Below are 12,760 nucleotides of genomic sequence, written 5' to 3' on the forward strand. Positions count from 1 at the left end.
TAGCCTAGAACCGAAAAAGCACCCAAAATAAAATTAAATTTAAACCCGCAAGGATAAACCTAAAATTCTATTAAAACTAAATTATTCATAAATCGTAGGCCCCAAATTTATATTCCATAAATAAATTATAGAGCGCAACATGTCTTGACCATAGTCTTTGAAGACATGGGGTACGAACAAATGTACACCAAATTTATCATATTTAACATCAAGCTTATAAAATTTCCAGATTCTAGTATCTATACATTTAATAAGGAGAGTATAATTTATGAGAATTAGAATACAATTTAAAGGAACGGATCAGCCATTACTTTCTGATCTACTTCTTTAGTATAAAATGAATTCTCATATAAAATTCAATAATTAAAATAACCATCATATTGTCCTAGTGCTAAATAAAACTGTGAATGCCATTATATTATTATTTTAATATAGATTTCATGATGTCAATTCATAATAATCTAATAGGACCAAAATAATCAAATTCACCTGTAATGAATGATAATTCCCTAACGTCAATTAATCATCATTCTAATAGAACAATTATGACATTGAGAATATACACGTTCAAAGAGGCCAACCTGAAGCTATGAAAATCTCTTTCGAAGTCGCGGCATGCTTGGGAAAATAACATAACAGGTTTTGTGCGCCACTAACCACTTACTAAAATTAACTATTTAAAATTTACCCGCTAATTAAATACATATAGTTCAAAGAGTCATTCAAAATTCCCATTTAAATTTACGAAAAGGCACTTTTTTGAAAGAGAAATGATTAGTTCTCAAAATGACCTTACGGGTCATTATATTTTATTTTAAAATTGCTTTAGGTGTCAATATTTACTTGCATAAAATGATAATTAGATAATATTGTTATTATCATGTAAATATTTTTTAGATGGGGGCTAATAATGTTTTTTCCCTGGTTAATAATTAAGGTTGAAAAGAATATATATATATATATATTATTTTGGTTTTTTTGGTTAACCGATTTTCTTTAGCTAAAAATCAAAAATCGAACCAAAAAATTGAAATATTAAAATTTGAAACTGAAACCGACCGAAATAACGGAAAAAGTGAAACTGAAATTTAAAAGAATTTAGTTCGGTCGATTTTCTCAATTTTAACCATACTATGCCAGCCATACAGTTGCAACAAACAAAATACCGTAACTACAATATAAAAACAATTATGTATTTATTCTTATTATTATTAAATTAATTAAAAAATTCTTAATGTTATAAAACTAGTATACAGACCCCCGTTATGTGATAATACTCAAACTACCCTAAAAATAATTAGAAGAGTAAGTGGTAGTTGTCAATAAAAATATCCAACAAAGACTCGGGGTTGAACCTCACAAGGAATGGTTTAGGGATAAGAATTCAACTAGGAAATTAAGAATCCAGACCTATTCATTGTAGATTTGTAGTACTTTATAGCATGTGGACGGATGATTCCACCAAATAAACTAAAATAGTTTGAAGTATCAAGTGTCACAATTAAACTAAAATTCAGAAATCTAATCAATTAGAAGTAATCCAAGGATGTGGGGATTGGGATCAATGTCACATAGGGGTAATTCTGTAGCTCAATTGTAACGACCCTAAAAACGAATAAGTTAAACTAGAGCCTATCGAGTATGTGTTTGAGTTTGGTGTGAGGTTTGATGGTGTTTAATGTTGTCCCGTGTAATGGTTGAGGGGTTTAGGGGTCAAACGTCAAGGTACGACTCCCCAAGGACCACCCTAGGGGTCCTTGAGGAGGACCCTAAGCTTAACCCCCAAGGCTGCCCCGAATGAAGAATGTTGCCTATTTGAGGGTGACCTACGGAAGGGGTTCACGACCTGTAGGTCCATCCACACCCCATGGATGGCCTCCGTAGGTCAACACCTCCAAAACCAAGCCCCAGCCCCAGACCACGGACCAGCAGTACGGTCCGTGAGTCTAGGGCTCGTGGTTCACACCTACAATCTGTCAAATTCTCGGCCATTGTGGGGGTGAATTGGTAAATTCACCCCAAGTCCTAATAAGTGTATGGACGGTTATTTTATGGTATTTTAAGAGTATTAAAATATTAAAATCCTATTTAGATTTCATTCTTCAATTTCCCCAAATCAAAACCCTCTCTCTCAAAATATCTTCTCTCTAAAACTCCATTGAAGACCAAGAGAAGAAGAAGACTTAGGGATTGAAGAGGAAGGCAAATTGAGTGGATTTTCGTGGATTTCATCTATTAAGGTATGGTGATCCTTCATCTAGGGTTAGATTTCACCCTAGAGTCAACTTCAAAAAAGTTTTCAAGGTTTTCAAGATTCACAAATACCCTAGGTTTTACTCAATCTCATGGTTTCTTGCATCAAATGTTTTCAAATAATAAATTATGGTTATATTGATGTTTAATTGATGATTTAAGATGAAAATACTCTATGAACCCATGATGTCTCTCAATTCCTAAATTATGACTTCTGAAGTGGGTTTGTTGATTATGAATGAATGTTGATGGATTTATGCCTAGATTGACTTAGATTATTGAATTGTATCAATTGAGTTGATTTTCATGGATTTCATTTATTAAGGTATGGTGATCCTTCATCTAGGGTTAGATTTCACCCTAGAGTCAACTTCAAAAAAGTTTTCAAGGTTTTCAAGATTCACAAATACCCTAGGTTTTACTCAATCTCATGGTTTCTTGCATCAAATGTTTTCAAATAATAAATTATGGTTATATTGATGTTTAATTGATGATTTAAGATGAAAATACTCTATGAACCCATGATGTCTCTCAATTCCTAAATTATGACTTCTGAAGTGGGTTTGTTGATTATGAATGAATGTTGATGGATTTATGCCTAGATTGACTTAGATTATTGAATTGTATCACCATCTATGCCTAATTATGGTGAATTGAGGATTTGTGATCATAGCCTTGAAAGGGCAAGTTTGACCTAATTTTATGATAAAGTAGAATTGTGCTTGAATTGTTGATCCACTTGAAAGGTGGAGGTGTTTACTTACTGTGTACATTGTGATCATGGCCTTGAAGGCATAGTTTGAGGAATTGAAGTGTTATCATGATATTTTATATGTGAATGTGATGTGAAGGATTTGCAAGTGATTTCAATGATAGAATGATGATCATGTTTAGAAGCTAATTTTGTTAGGATTGAATGTTATATCTCTACTACCACTTATGAATGTTGATGATGGAATGTGAAGGGTTCTATAAAGAAATGTTGAATGTGATCTCTTGAATTGGTAGGCTTAGGCATCCGTTTCTTATATGATGAGTATATCTTGACTTAATGTCTTAATGTCTTGAATTGGTAGATCTAATGTTGGTAGCCTTTTCATGATTGATGAAAGAATGAATGAGTTTAATTATAATGTTAACGAATGTTGAGTCTATTGAAAGGCTATTCTCAATTGTACTTTATCGAATGATAATGACGTGTTGATTGAAAGGATATTCTGGATCTTACACTAATGAATGATAATGGGATTATTAGATGAAAGGTTATTCTCATATTTGAATCTATGAGCTATCCAATAAATGAATGATGGGTTTGAGATGGAAGCCCTCACGTGAGTTTAGTCGGTGTTTCTAGTAATAATCTCTTGAGATGGATGCCCTCACGTGAGTTGAGGCGGGGTGTCTAGTAAAAATCTCTTATCCCTTAATGTAATGAATATTAAAATACTCTATGGGAATGTAGGCTAAGCACCGAGAGGATATTGAATGAGATGGAAGCTCTCACGTGAGTTAAGGTGGGGTTTCTAGTAGCAATCTCTTGAGATGGATGCCCTCACGTGAGTTGAGGCGGGGTATCTAGTAACAATCTCTTGCCCACATAGGTCTAGCTAGTGGATCCATTTAAGCTAAATATCGGTTTACATTAGACAAGTAGACCAACCCTTACGATGTGGGACAGTACATCGGATTCCATGATCTAGCTATCATGGTCTATGTCGGTTAAACGCTTATTCCCATCATGTGAGATGTGCATTATAGTTTCTTGAGGATTTCTATGAAGTGTGGGTTGTAGTATGAGATGCTATCCATGCATGGCACGAATAGACTTCAAGAGGGCTATAGTGAGTTCTCTAAGTCTTCATGACTAATGAATGAAGTGTCCTGCAAACGAAGTTAATGAAGAATGTTGGTCTAATGTCTATTGAATGAAGGTCCTCTAAATGAAGCTATTGAGCAATGTTGATTCTTATATGTTTAAATGTAAATGATGCATGCTATACTTGGATTGTTTTATGAGTTACTTCACTGTCATGACTTATTGCATATGAATGTGCCTTGTCTAGGGTGACTTCAAAGGAGTACTTACTATGAGTAGTAGTATGGGATGCTACTTGCACATTGCACAAATATGACTTAGAGTTGTCTTAGATGTTGGTCTTAATGTGATGATGTGATTCATGTAATGTTTATGTCTCTTAATGTTTTATTGTGTAAAGGTGGAAGGGATTAATGGTAAGTTCACTTTTGGTGACCTTAAGGTGGTACCTTAGTGTGGGTGGTGGTATGGGATGCTATCCATACATTGCACAAGGTATAACTTGAGGGTTACTTGAGGTGAAAGATTAAGGTAAAGGTAAAGTTTTATATGTTGATCTTGTTGTAATGTGAAAATGTGACTTGTATGTTGGTTGTGACTTATGTTATGCCTCTTTTATAAATGTTCATGAAGTTGTACTAAAATGGCATAAAGCATTACTTTCAACCAAAAATGTCCTTTTAAGCATGTTTTTGCATGGTCATCATACTTAGTACATCTAATGTGCTAACCCCATTCTCCCCCTTTTCTTACTAAAGTGTAGGGCTTGGAGATATTGGTGTTCTATGCTTGAAGGATAGGTTTCTAAGGTGCTTGAAGATGAAGACTTGGTGAGTCCTCATAGTTTCGAGGACAAAATCCATCATGTTCCTTTTATGTCTTTTAGTTTATGTTAAAGCTTTTTTAACGGCTAAGTCCCAATGTTGTATTCAAAGTATTAGATGGTTTGAGACATAGTGTTTAAAGTCTAGAAAGTCTTCTACTTGATTTTAATGAAAATGTCTTCGATTATAAAGGAAGTTTTTAATTCTTCTCTATTTTCCTATGTTCTTATGTTCAAGAATGCTATGAGGTTTGTATTAGACCCCTTCAGGGTCGAGTACGCCGTGTTGCATTCGGGGTGTACTCCGGGTCGTGACATCAATAATGCTAAACAATCATGGATATGTTGATTCATCTTAAATGCCATTAATCTTCTTTTAATCTCATAGTACCGAATCATAAAATCTCAATTCGGTCTCATTGATGTGAATCTCAAATCAACACATTACATTACAAAATCTCTCTTTCTAATAGAATGCAAATGAAATTCATTATTTTACGTGCCAAAAATATAATGAAGCATCACATACCTTTCATTGATTATTCTTTTTTTCGTTTAAAATTTTAAAGCTAATAATAGGTTTCTATGAAAATAAACACAATTGGATAGAATTAATCACAATTTTATTTTTATTTTGTGTATAATTTGTAATGACCCTCCAGGTCATTTCTCTGTACCCGCCTTTTTTTCGTTAGTTAGAGCTTTCTTACAGTGACCCCAGGTCATTTATAACTTGCTGGCACTGACAGTACGGTCGCTTGGTCGTTCGTTTAGATTTTGTGCAACTTTCCATGTTTTAGAGGCCTTGAAGCTTAAAAAGTAACTTTTAGACAGTTCATCAGGAAAACAGCCTCAGAACGGAATTCTGACAGTTCCATCAGCTCTGGAATGGCCAAATTAGTCTAGGTGTGTGGTTGACTCGAGTCCCGAGGCATTCAGTGTGAGTTTAAACCATTTTTAGCGTTTTAGCCTTGAAAATTGGCCAGCGGTTGACTTCGATCAACATTCTTGGAAAATGTGTCCAAATGAAAATTATGACAGCACGGTTTGCCACGAAATATCGAGTTTGGTCTAGAACAAACTTTCGTTCGACTGATTAACGTTTCAAACACACTTTATCCAATTCTAAACGTCAACGATCATCAGTCAGTATATAACCCAACCAAATGAGTTGGGGTCGATCCCACAGAGAGTAGCTTTCTGTTGAATTCAAATATGAAAGTATTACAGTGACCTTTTCTGTCGAACAAACACAACACTTAGGAGTGGAACAGTCAAATTCCAGGATATTTCTACCAACCAAATTCAACAATTAATGAGGAACAATCAAATAACTAGAGAACACTTGGGGGATTGACTAACCAATTGTCACATTCAACTTATTGGGTGTACATCATTACCAACAATGTTAATTCGTCGTGGGTAGAATGGACTATAAGTAAGGCAACTTTCTCTCGAACAATTACCTCATTTTCGTTGAGTTCGCTTGAACCTTGACACAATCCATAAGATGTCCAGCCCACTCTCTCATCAAATCCACTCTTTCGAGCTAGATACAAAGGTTGAATCTTGGGTTTCACTTTCTTAAGCTAAAACCATCATGACCCACTACTAAGGATGCCAAATTACTACATTGGCTCTGTAGTTCTCTCTCGAGCAAGCACAAAACTCCAAACTGCATTATACTAAATACGCAATAATGAAATCAAACCACAATAATAATTCAGACCCACTTTAAATTAACACCAAAATTAACTAATTGATAACACCTATTTAGTCAAATGCAACAATTGGTCACATTGTCAAACCCCCAAGGTTAGGGTTTTAGCCAATCGTAGTAAAAAGTTGAAATTCAATACCTGCCAAGTTTTTCATAACTCGGTAAACAAAATTCAAGAGTTAAAATTAACTAAAATCTTCTGTATTACAAAACCCAAAGGAAAAACTCTGCTAAAATCATTTAAAATCCACAATGGTAGTGTTTTTGCTCTCTATCTTGTCTTTCTAACATTTTCTGAATACTTTCTCTCTGTTGCAAAAATCAATTTATACAAGTTTGATATGTGGCTCATTGGGACCAATCGGCGAGGTAAGTCGAGCTTCGCCGACCGTTCGACGACTCGATGATTGTCTTTCATCTCGCCTTCATTCTTCACATCTTCTTAGTCCAACCACTTTAATTTTAGGCTAGCCAGACCGGAATCACCATTTCATTGCACGATGCACCATTTTTCCCTTTATCTCGCCCGTCAGCACTTATCTAGATCTCCATCAGTACTTTTGGCGACGAGATCATCCTTTGTTGATGTGATCGGTGACACGCCGAATGGAACTGCTGCTCGCCAAAGTTGCTCCTAATCCAGTCTTAGGGTTCTGTAAATTTAGGCGATAGAGGAGCAATTTGGCGATCCGCCGAGTGATCTCGACGATCATCAGGCTTGATTTTCCTCTTCTCTTTTTCAGCCTGTGTTGTCCTTGTTGCCCATTTCTGTCTTAGTTTTGTTCCTCAACTTATATATCTGAAAATCAAGGGTTTTACATCAGTCATTGGCATAAATTGGGCATTTGTGGACACTAATTCTATTCAAACAAAACCCTAAATGAGTCCAAATCTCGGAATCATCAACACCCTCAACTTAAACTTTTGTTTGTCCTCAAAAAAAACTTAAGTTTAGCAATTCAACAAGGATGTCTCAGACTGTGCTACAAAAGATTCAAAACATGAATGCACACAACGAGACTTAACTTACTCATGCAAGGAACAATTGTGCACTCAAAGATTCAAGTAGTGACTCGCCATTATCAAAGATTTTCAAGTTCGCAATACTTGCTTTAAATGCGAGTTCAAGCTTAACAGAGGTACTCAAATGCCCTCACAACAAAGATGATTCCACATTCACACACAATTGTTCAACACTTTAAAGCTTCGGAATATCATACAACTCTCACACTCACAAAGATGAACACATGCAAGACTTTACCCATAGGTTTGCTCTTATTTTCTAATCAAAATTCACTTCAGCTCTCTCGAGATCAAAAAGGTCTTTTCAAGGCTTGTAACGGGGCTGAGTGCAAAGGTATGGTCATTTAGTCTTAGTGGTTGCTATCCCCATGAAATATAGTATGAAAATCACTTCCTTTCCTTTCTTCATCATTCTCATTCATGCTCAAAATTCACCCCATTATTCACTTTTCATGGAATACCGGGTACCCCATTTCTTTTGCAACATTCACAACTTTATTCCACAACATTTTCATTATATTTTTCTTTTTCTTCTTTTCTCTCTTTTTTGTATGGAGGAGTTCCTTTTTTTCAAAACCATGGATAAAGGGGGATTCTTTACACTTCTTGATTTACCTTCTCTTTTCACCACACCCCCAACCTAGGCTTTTGACCTAAGTTGGCTATTCAAATAACCACATTTCATGAGAATGTTGGGTGAATGAATAAAGAAGGGTCACAATTGCATCAAGTTTCTTCCAAGGAAAGGGTAAGGCTCAAGGGGTGTTCAAGCAAAGTTCACACACTCACAAGGTTGGCCACACAAGAGGTATAATGTCAAATTGTTTCACTCTTTAAAATTGTTGCCTAAGATCATTTCAAGAGCTTGCATCAGTTAGTCAACCGGACCAACGGGGTAAATTCTAGGTGTCATCACACATGGTTCACGGTAAGCTCATTATACAAGGCATTGGAGCCAATATCAAACAAGACTCCACACCTTCGCTAGTGTGCAATGTTCATCACAAGAGAATCAATTCGATAATCAGCTAGTCATAACGAGATGCAAAAAGTTCACATATTGTCTATTCAACTTCATTTGGCCTCATCGTAGCCAAACATTCATTTTTGTTTGATTAAGAGCACTATTTGAGTCATCGGTATTAATCATAACTCATACTCAAATAAATAACTTTTTCGAATGAGCAAGGGACTCACTGACCAAACACACCCCCTACCTAAAGCATTCAACATTGTCCACAATGTGAGTAGAGAACAGATAAAATCAAAAATGGAAAATAAAGATAAACTACTTATATGTAAACACGCAAAGCAAGGTGACAAGGAATCTTCACTAGGCTCCCATTTGGCGAAAAATTGTAACAGTCATCGAACTACTCTGCGATTCACCCAATGATCTGGATATCGCAGTTATTTCCAGTATGCCGGAAGGGGTGAAAGGCGGAATTGAAAGATTTCACCAAACCGGTCGACGGTCCGCTTAATGGACTTGCAACCTCGCCAAATGATCCATTGGGTCAGGCCATCAAAGCAGGGGAAAAGCGCGGAGAAAGTCGGGTCGCCCAATCACTTCGGCGAGTCACCGAGTGATGAAGTTTCCCCGCCTAATGTTCCAGTATCTCAGTTCCATTTTCAAAGTCCAGAAGGCAGGCTAGATCGAGCTCGCCGAAAAGCTTCGGTGATCCACCAATTGAGTATTCACCTCTCACACTTACTTGCACCTGCAAAATTAGCGCACATTATTTGAAAAACTAACACTTGGGTTGCCTCCCAAGAAGTGCCTTATTTAACGTCGTGGCACGATGTGGAAATGCTCTCAAGCATCTTCCAGCTACACCACTTCAATCAGAGAAATCTCTTGGCACTCGCCAAAATACAACTTCAAGCGTTGCTTATTCACTTTGAATGTAGGTCCCTATTTACCTTCGACTTCAATGGCACCATTTGTGAACACCCGTGTTACTCTGAATGGACCTGACCATTTGAATTTGAGCTTTCCCGCAAAGAGGCTGAGTCGATCTCCTAGTCTGAAGTCCCTCTTAAGGATTCTAGAATCATGCAACTTCTTCATCTTTTCCTTGCAAAGAGCTGAACTTTCATACGCCCTGAACCTGAATTCGTCCAACTCATTTAGCTGATCTGCTCTCTCTTTTGAAGTCTTTGTCCAGTCCAGATTTAGAGCTTTCAATGCCTATATTACTTTGTGTTCCAATTCAACCAGTAAATGGCAGGATTTTCCAAAATCTAGGTGATACGGCAACATACCAATTGGTGTTTTGTATGCAATGTGATACGCCCATAGAGCATCATCAAGCTTTCGAGACCAATCAGTCCTATTTGCATTCACCGTCTTGGCTAGGATACTCTTGATCTCTCGATTTGACACTTCAACTTTGCTGCTCGTTTGGGGATGATACGGAGGTGGTACTTTGTGTTTCACTCCATACTTGCTCAATGCGGATGCAAAATACTTGTTGCAAAAATGGGATCCTCCATCACTAATAATAGCCCGAGGAGTACCAAATCTAGCAAAGATGTAACGTTTTAGGAATTGAACAACACTTTTCCCTTCATTGTTCGGAAGTGCAACAGCCTCCACCCATTTAGAAACATAATCTACCACCAACAAAATATACTTATTACCAAACAAACTCACAAATGAGCCTATGAAATCTATTCCCCAGACATTAAATAGCTCAACTTCTAAAATGGGCGTGAGAGGCAACTCGTGTCTTTTAGACACTCCATATTGTTTCTGACATTGAGTGCACCTCTTAACAAACTCATGAGCATCTTTGTAGAGGACGGCCAGTAGTAACCACTTTGAAGGACTTTAACAGTTGTACGTACACTGCCATGATGACCCCCAACCGGTGAAGCGTGACAAGCATGGAGGATTTCGATGGCTTCTTCCTCCGGAACACATTTCCTAATGATATGGTCTGCAGACTATGGTTCATCCCAAAAGTACTTCTTAACATCGAACAAGAACCTCTTTTGTTGGTAGAAGTTCAGTTCATTTGGCATTAATCCACACACTACATAATTGGCAAAATTAGCATACCAAGGAGGTTGTTTGAGAGTTACTGTGAATACCTGTTCATTGGGAAAGGCATCATTTATGTCGATATCCAGCTTTTCATTTTCCTTGCCTTCTAATCTTGATAAGTGGCCAGTCACCTGGTTTTCACAACCTCTCCTATCTTTGACTTCAAAGTCAAATTCTTGCAATAGTAGCACCCACCTTATCAATCTTGGCTTGGCATCCTTCTTTGCCATCAAATAACATAATGCAGCATGATCAGTATGAACAACCACTTTAGTACCTAGCAAGTATGCTCGGAACTTCTCTAAGACATATACTACCGCGCAAGTAATTCTTGTTTTGTAAATATATAGTTACGTTGAGCATTGTTTAGAGTTTTGCTTGCGTAGTAAATGGGGTGAAATAGTTTGTTACATTTTTGCCCAAATACAACACCTAATGCCGTGCCGCTTGCATCACAGATCACTTCGAAGGGTTCTGACCAATCGGGACTAATAATAACCGGGGTGGAGACCAATTTTTCTTTCAAACACTTGAAGGCCACCATGCAAGCATCATCAAAGTGGAATTTCACCTCCTTCTCCAAGAGTTTGCATAGAGGATTTGCAATTTTTGAGAAGTCTTTGATGAACTTCCGGAAAAAACCAGCATGCCCCAAGAAACTACGAATACCCTTCACTAAAATTGGTGGTGGTAACTTCTCAATCACTTCAATCTTCGCTTATCAACCTCCAACCCTTTTTGCGACACTTTGTGACCAAGAACTATACCTTCCTTGATCATGAAGTGACATTTTCCCAATTTAGGACCAAATTTGTCTCCACACATCTTTGGAGAACTTGTCCTAAGTGTGCTAAACATGCTTCAAAAGTGTCACCCACAACCGAGAAGTCATCTATGAAGACCTCCATTGAATCCTCCACCTTATCAGCAAAAATAGATAACATGCAACGTTGAAATGTTGCTGGAGCATTACATAACCCGAACGGCATCCGTTTGAAGGCAAAAGTTTCATATGGGCAGGTGAAGGTGGTTTTTCTTGGTCTTCTAGAGCAATGGAGATTTGGTTATGACCGTAATACCCATCCAAAAAGAAACACCAACCTCTCTCTGAAAGTCGATCAAGCATTTGATCCATGAAAGGCATAGAGAAGTGATCTTTTTTGGTCCATGAGTTTAACTTCCGGTAATTCATGCAAACTTGCCATCCGGTCACCGGTCTCATATATACGAGCTCCCCCTTTTCATTTAGGGATACTGTGATGCCTCCATTTTTTGGTACACATTGTACCGGACTTACCCATTTGCTATCCACAATAGGGTATACCACACATGCATCCAACCACTTTATTATCTCCTTTTTCACCACCTCTTGCATCGGTGGGTTCAATCTCCGCTGATGTTCAACACTCGGCTTACAATCACTATAAAGCTGAATTTTATGAGTGCAAATACCGGGAGGAATGCCCACTATGTCAGCGATAGTCTAACCGATAGCTTTAATATGCCTTCTCAACACCTCAAGGAGCAATTTTACCAGCCATTCAAGTAAGTCAGCTGCAATGATCACCGGTAAGGTGTTATTTGCCCCCAAGAAAGCATATCGGAGATGGGAGGGAAATACTTTCAACTCCATATTTGGTGGTTCTTCTGTTGATGTCTTTGCGAGAGGACTTTCTCGATTTTTTAGATCAATGTCCAACTTTAATGGAGTCTTTGAATACCCCCCATGCTTGAAAGAGCAGCTACTACTTCTTCGTAGCCTTGAATTTTGAATTCATAATAGTTAGCAAGCACGACCTCAAGTGGTTCACTCATACACATCAAATGGCTCACACTAGCCACCACCTCATCAATAACATCAATAGTGGAGACCACGTGAATATCTCTTGGGTGTTTCATTGACTTACAACCATTAAAGGTTACTTCATCTTCATTCACCCGAAACTTCAATTCTTCGCATTCAACATCCACCAACGCTCTCCCAGTTGCCAAGAATGGTCTTCCCAAAATGATGGGTATTTCAACATCTATTTCACAATCGAGAATGACAAAATCAGCCAGGAAATGAATCAGTCA

The 12,760-nt window shown here is 37.4% G+C and overlaps 1 protein-coding gene across 1 annotated transcript; it reads right to left on the bottom strand.

Moving 5' to 3' along the window:
* Nucleotides 1–9,239: 9,239 nt before the first annotated feature.
* On the bottom strand, nt 9,240–12,317 carry LOC107060030 (uncharacterized). The gene is made up of 7 exons (XM_015307321.1): nt 12,219–12,317; nt 11,982–12,113; nt 10,732–10,815; nt 10,407–10,584; nt 9,901–10,251; nt 9,599–9,816; nt 9,240–9,356 (listed from the first exon to the last, which is right to left on the bottom strand). The coding sequence occupies exons 1-7, from the start codon at nt 12,315–12,317 to the stop codon at nt 9,240–9,242; spliced, it is 1,179 nt and encodes a 392-aa protein (XP_015162807.1).
* Nucleotides 12,318–12,760: the final 443 nt, after the last annotated feature.

The sequence above is a fragment of the Solanum tuberosum genome, unplaced genomic scaffold (genome assembly GCF_000226075.1).
Source record: "Solanum tuberosum cultivar DM 1-3 516 R44 unplaced genomic scaffold, SolTub_3.0 scf00053, whole genome shotgun sequence".
NCBI lineage: Eukaryota > Viridiplantae > Streptophyta > Magnoliopsida > Solanales > Solanaceae > Solanum > Solanum tuberosum.

What these genes read in the sequence shown, in the direction of transcription:
- LOC107060030 (XM_015307321.1), bottom strand. Translation starts at nt 12,317, where the DNA reads ATGGAGTTGAAAGTATTTCCCTCCCATCTCCGATATGCTTTCTTGGGG. An exon ending in CTGACTTACTTGAATGGCTG is followed by an intron (nt 12,114 to 12,218) that starts GTAAAATTGCTC and finishes CATAAAATTCAG; the next exon opens with CTTTATAGTGATTGTAAGCC. An exon ending in GCTCATGAGTTTGTTAAGAG is followed by an intron (nt 10,252 to 10,406) that starts GTGCACTCAATG and finishes TGTTGGTGGTAG; the next exon opens with ATTATGTTTCTAAATGGGTG.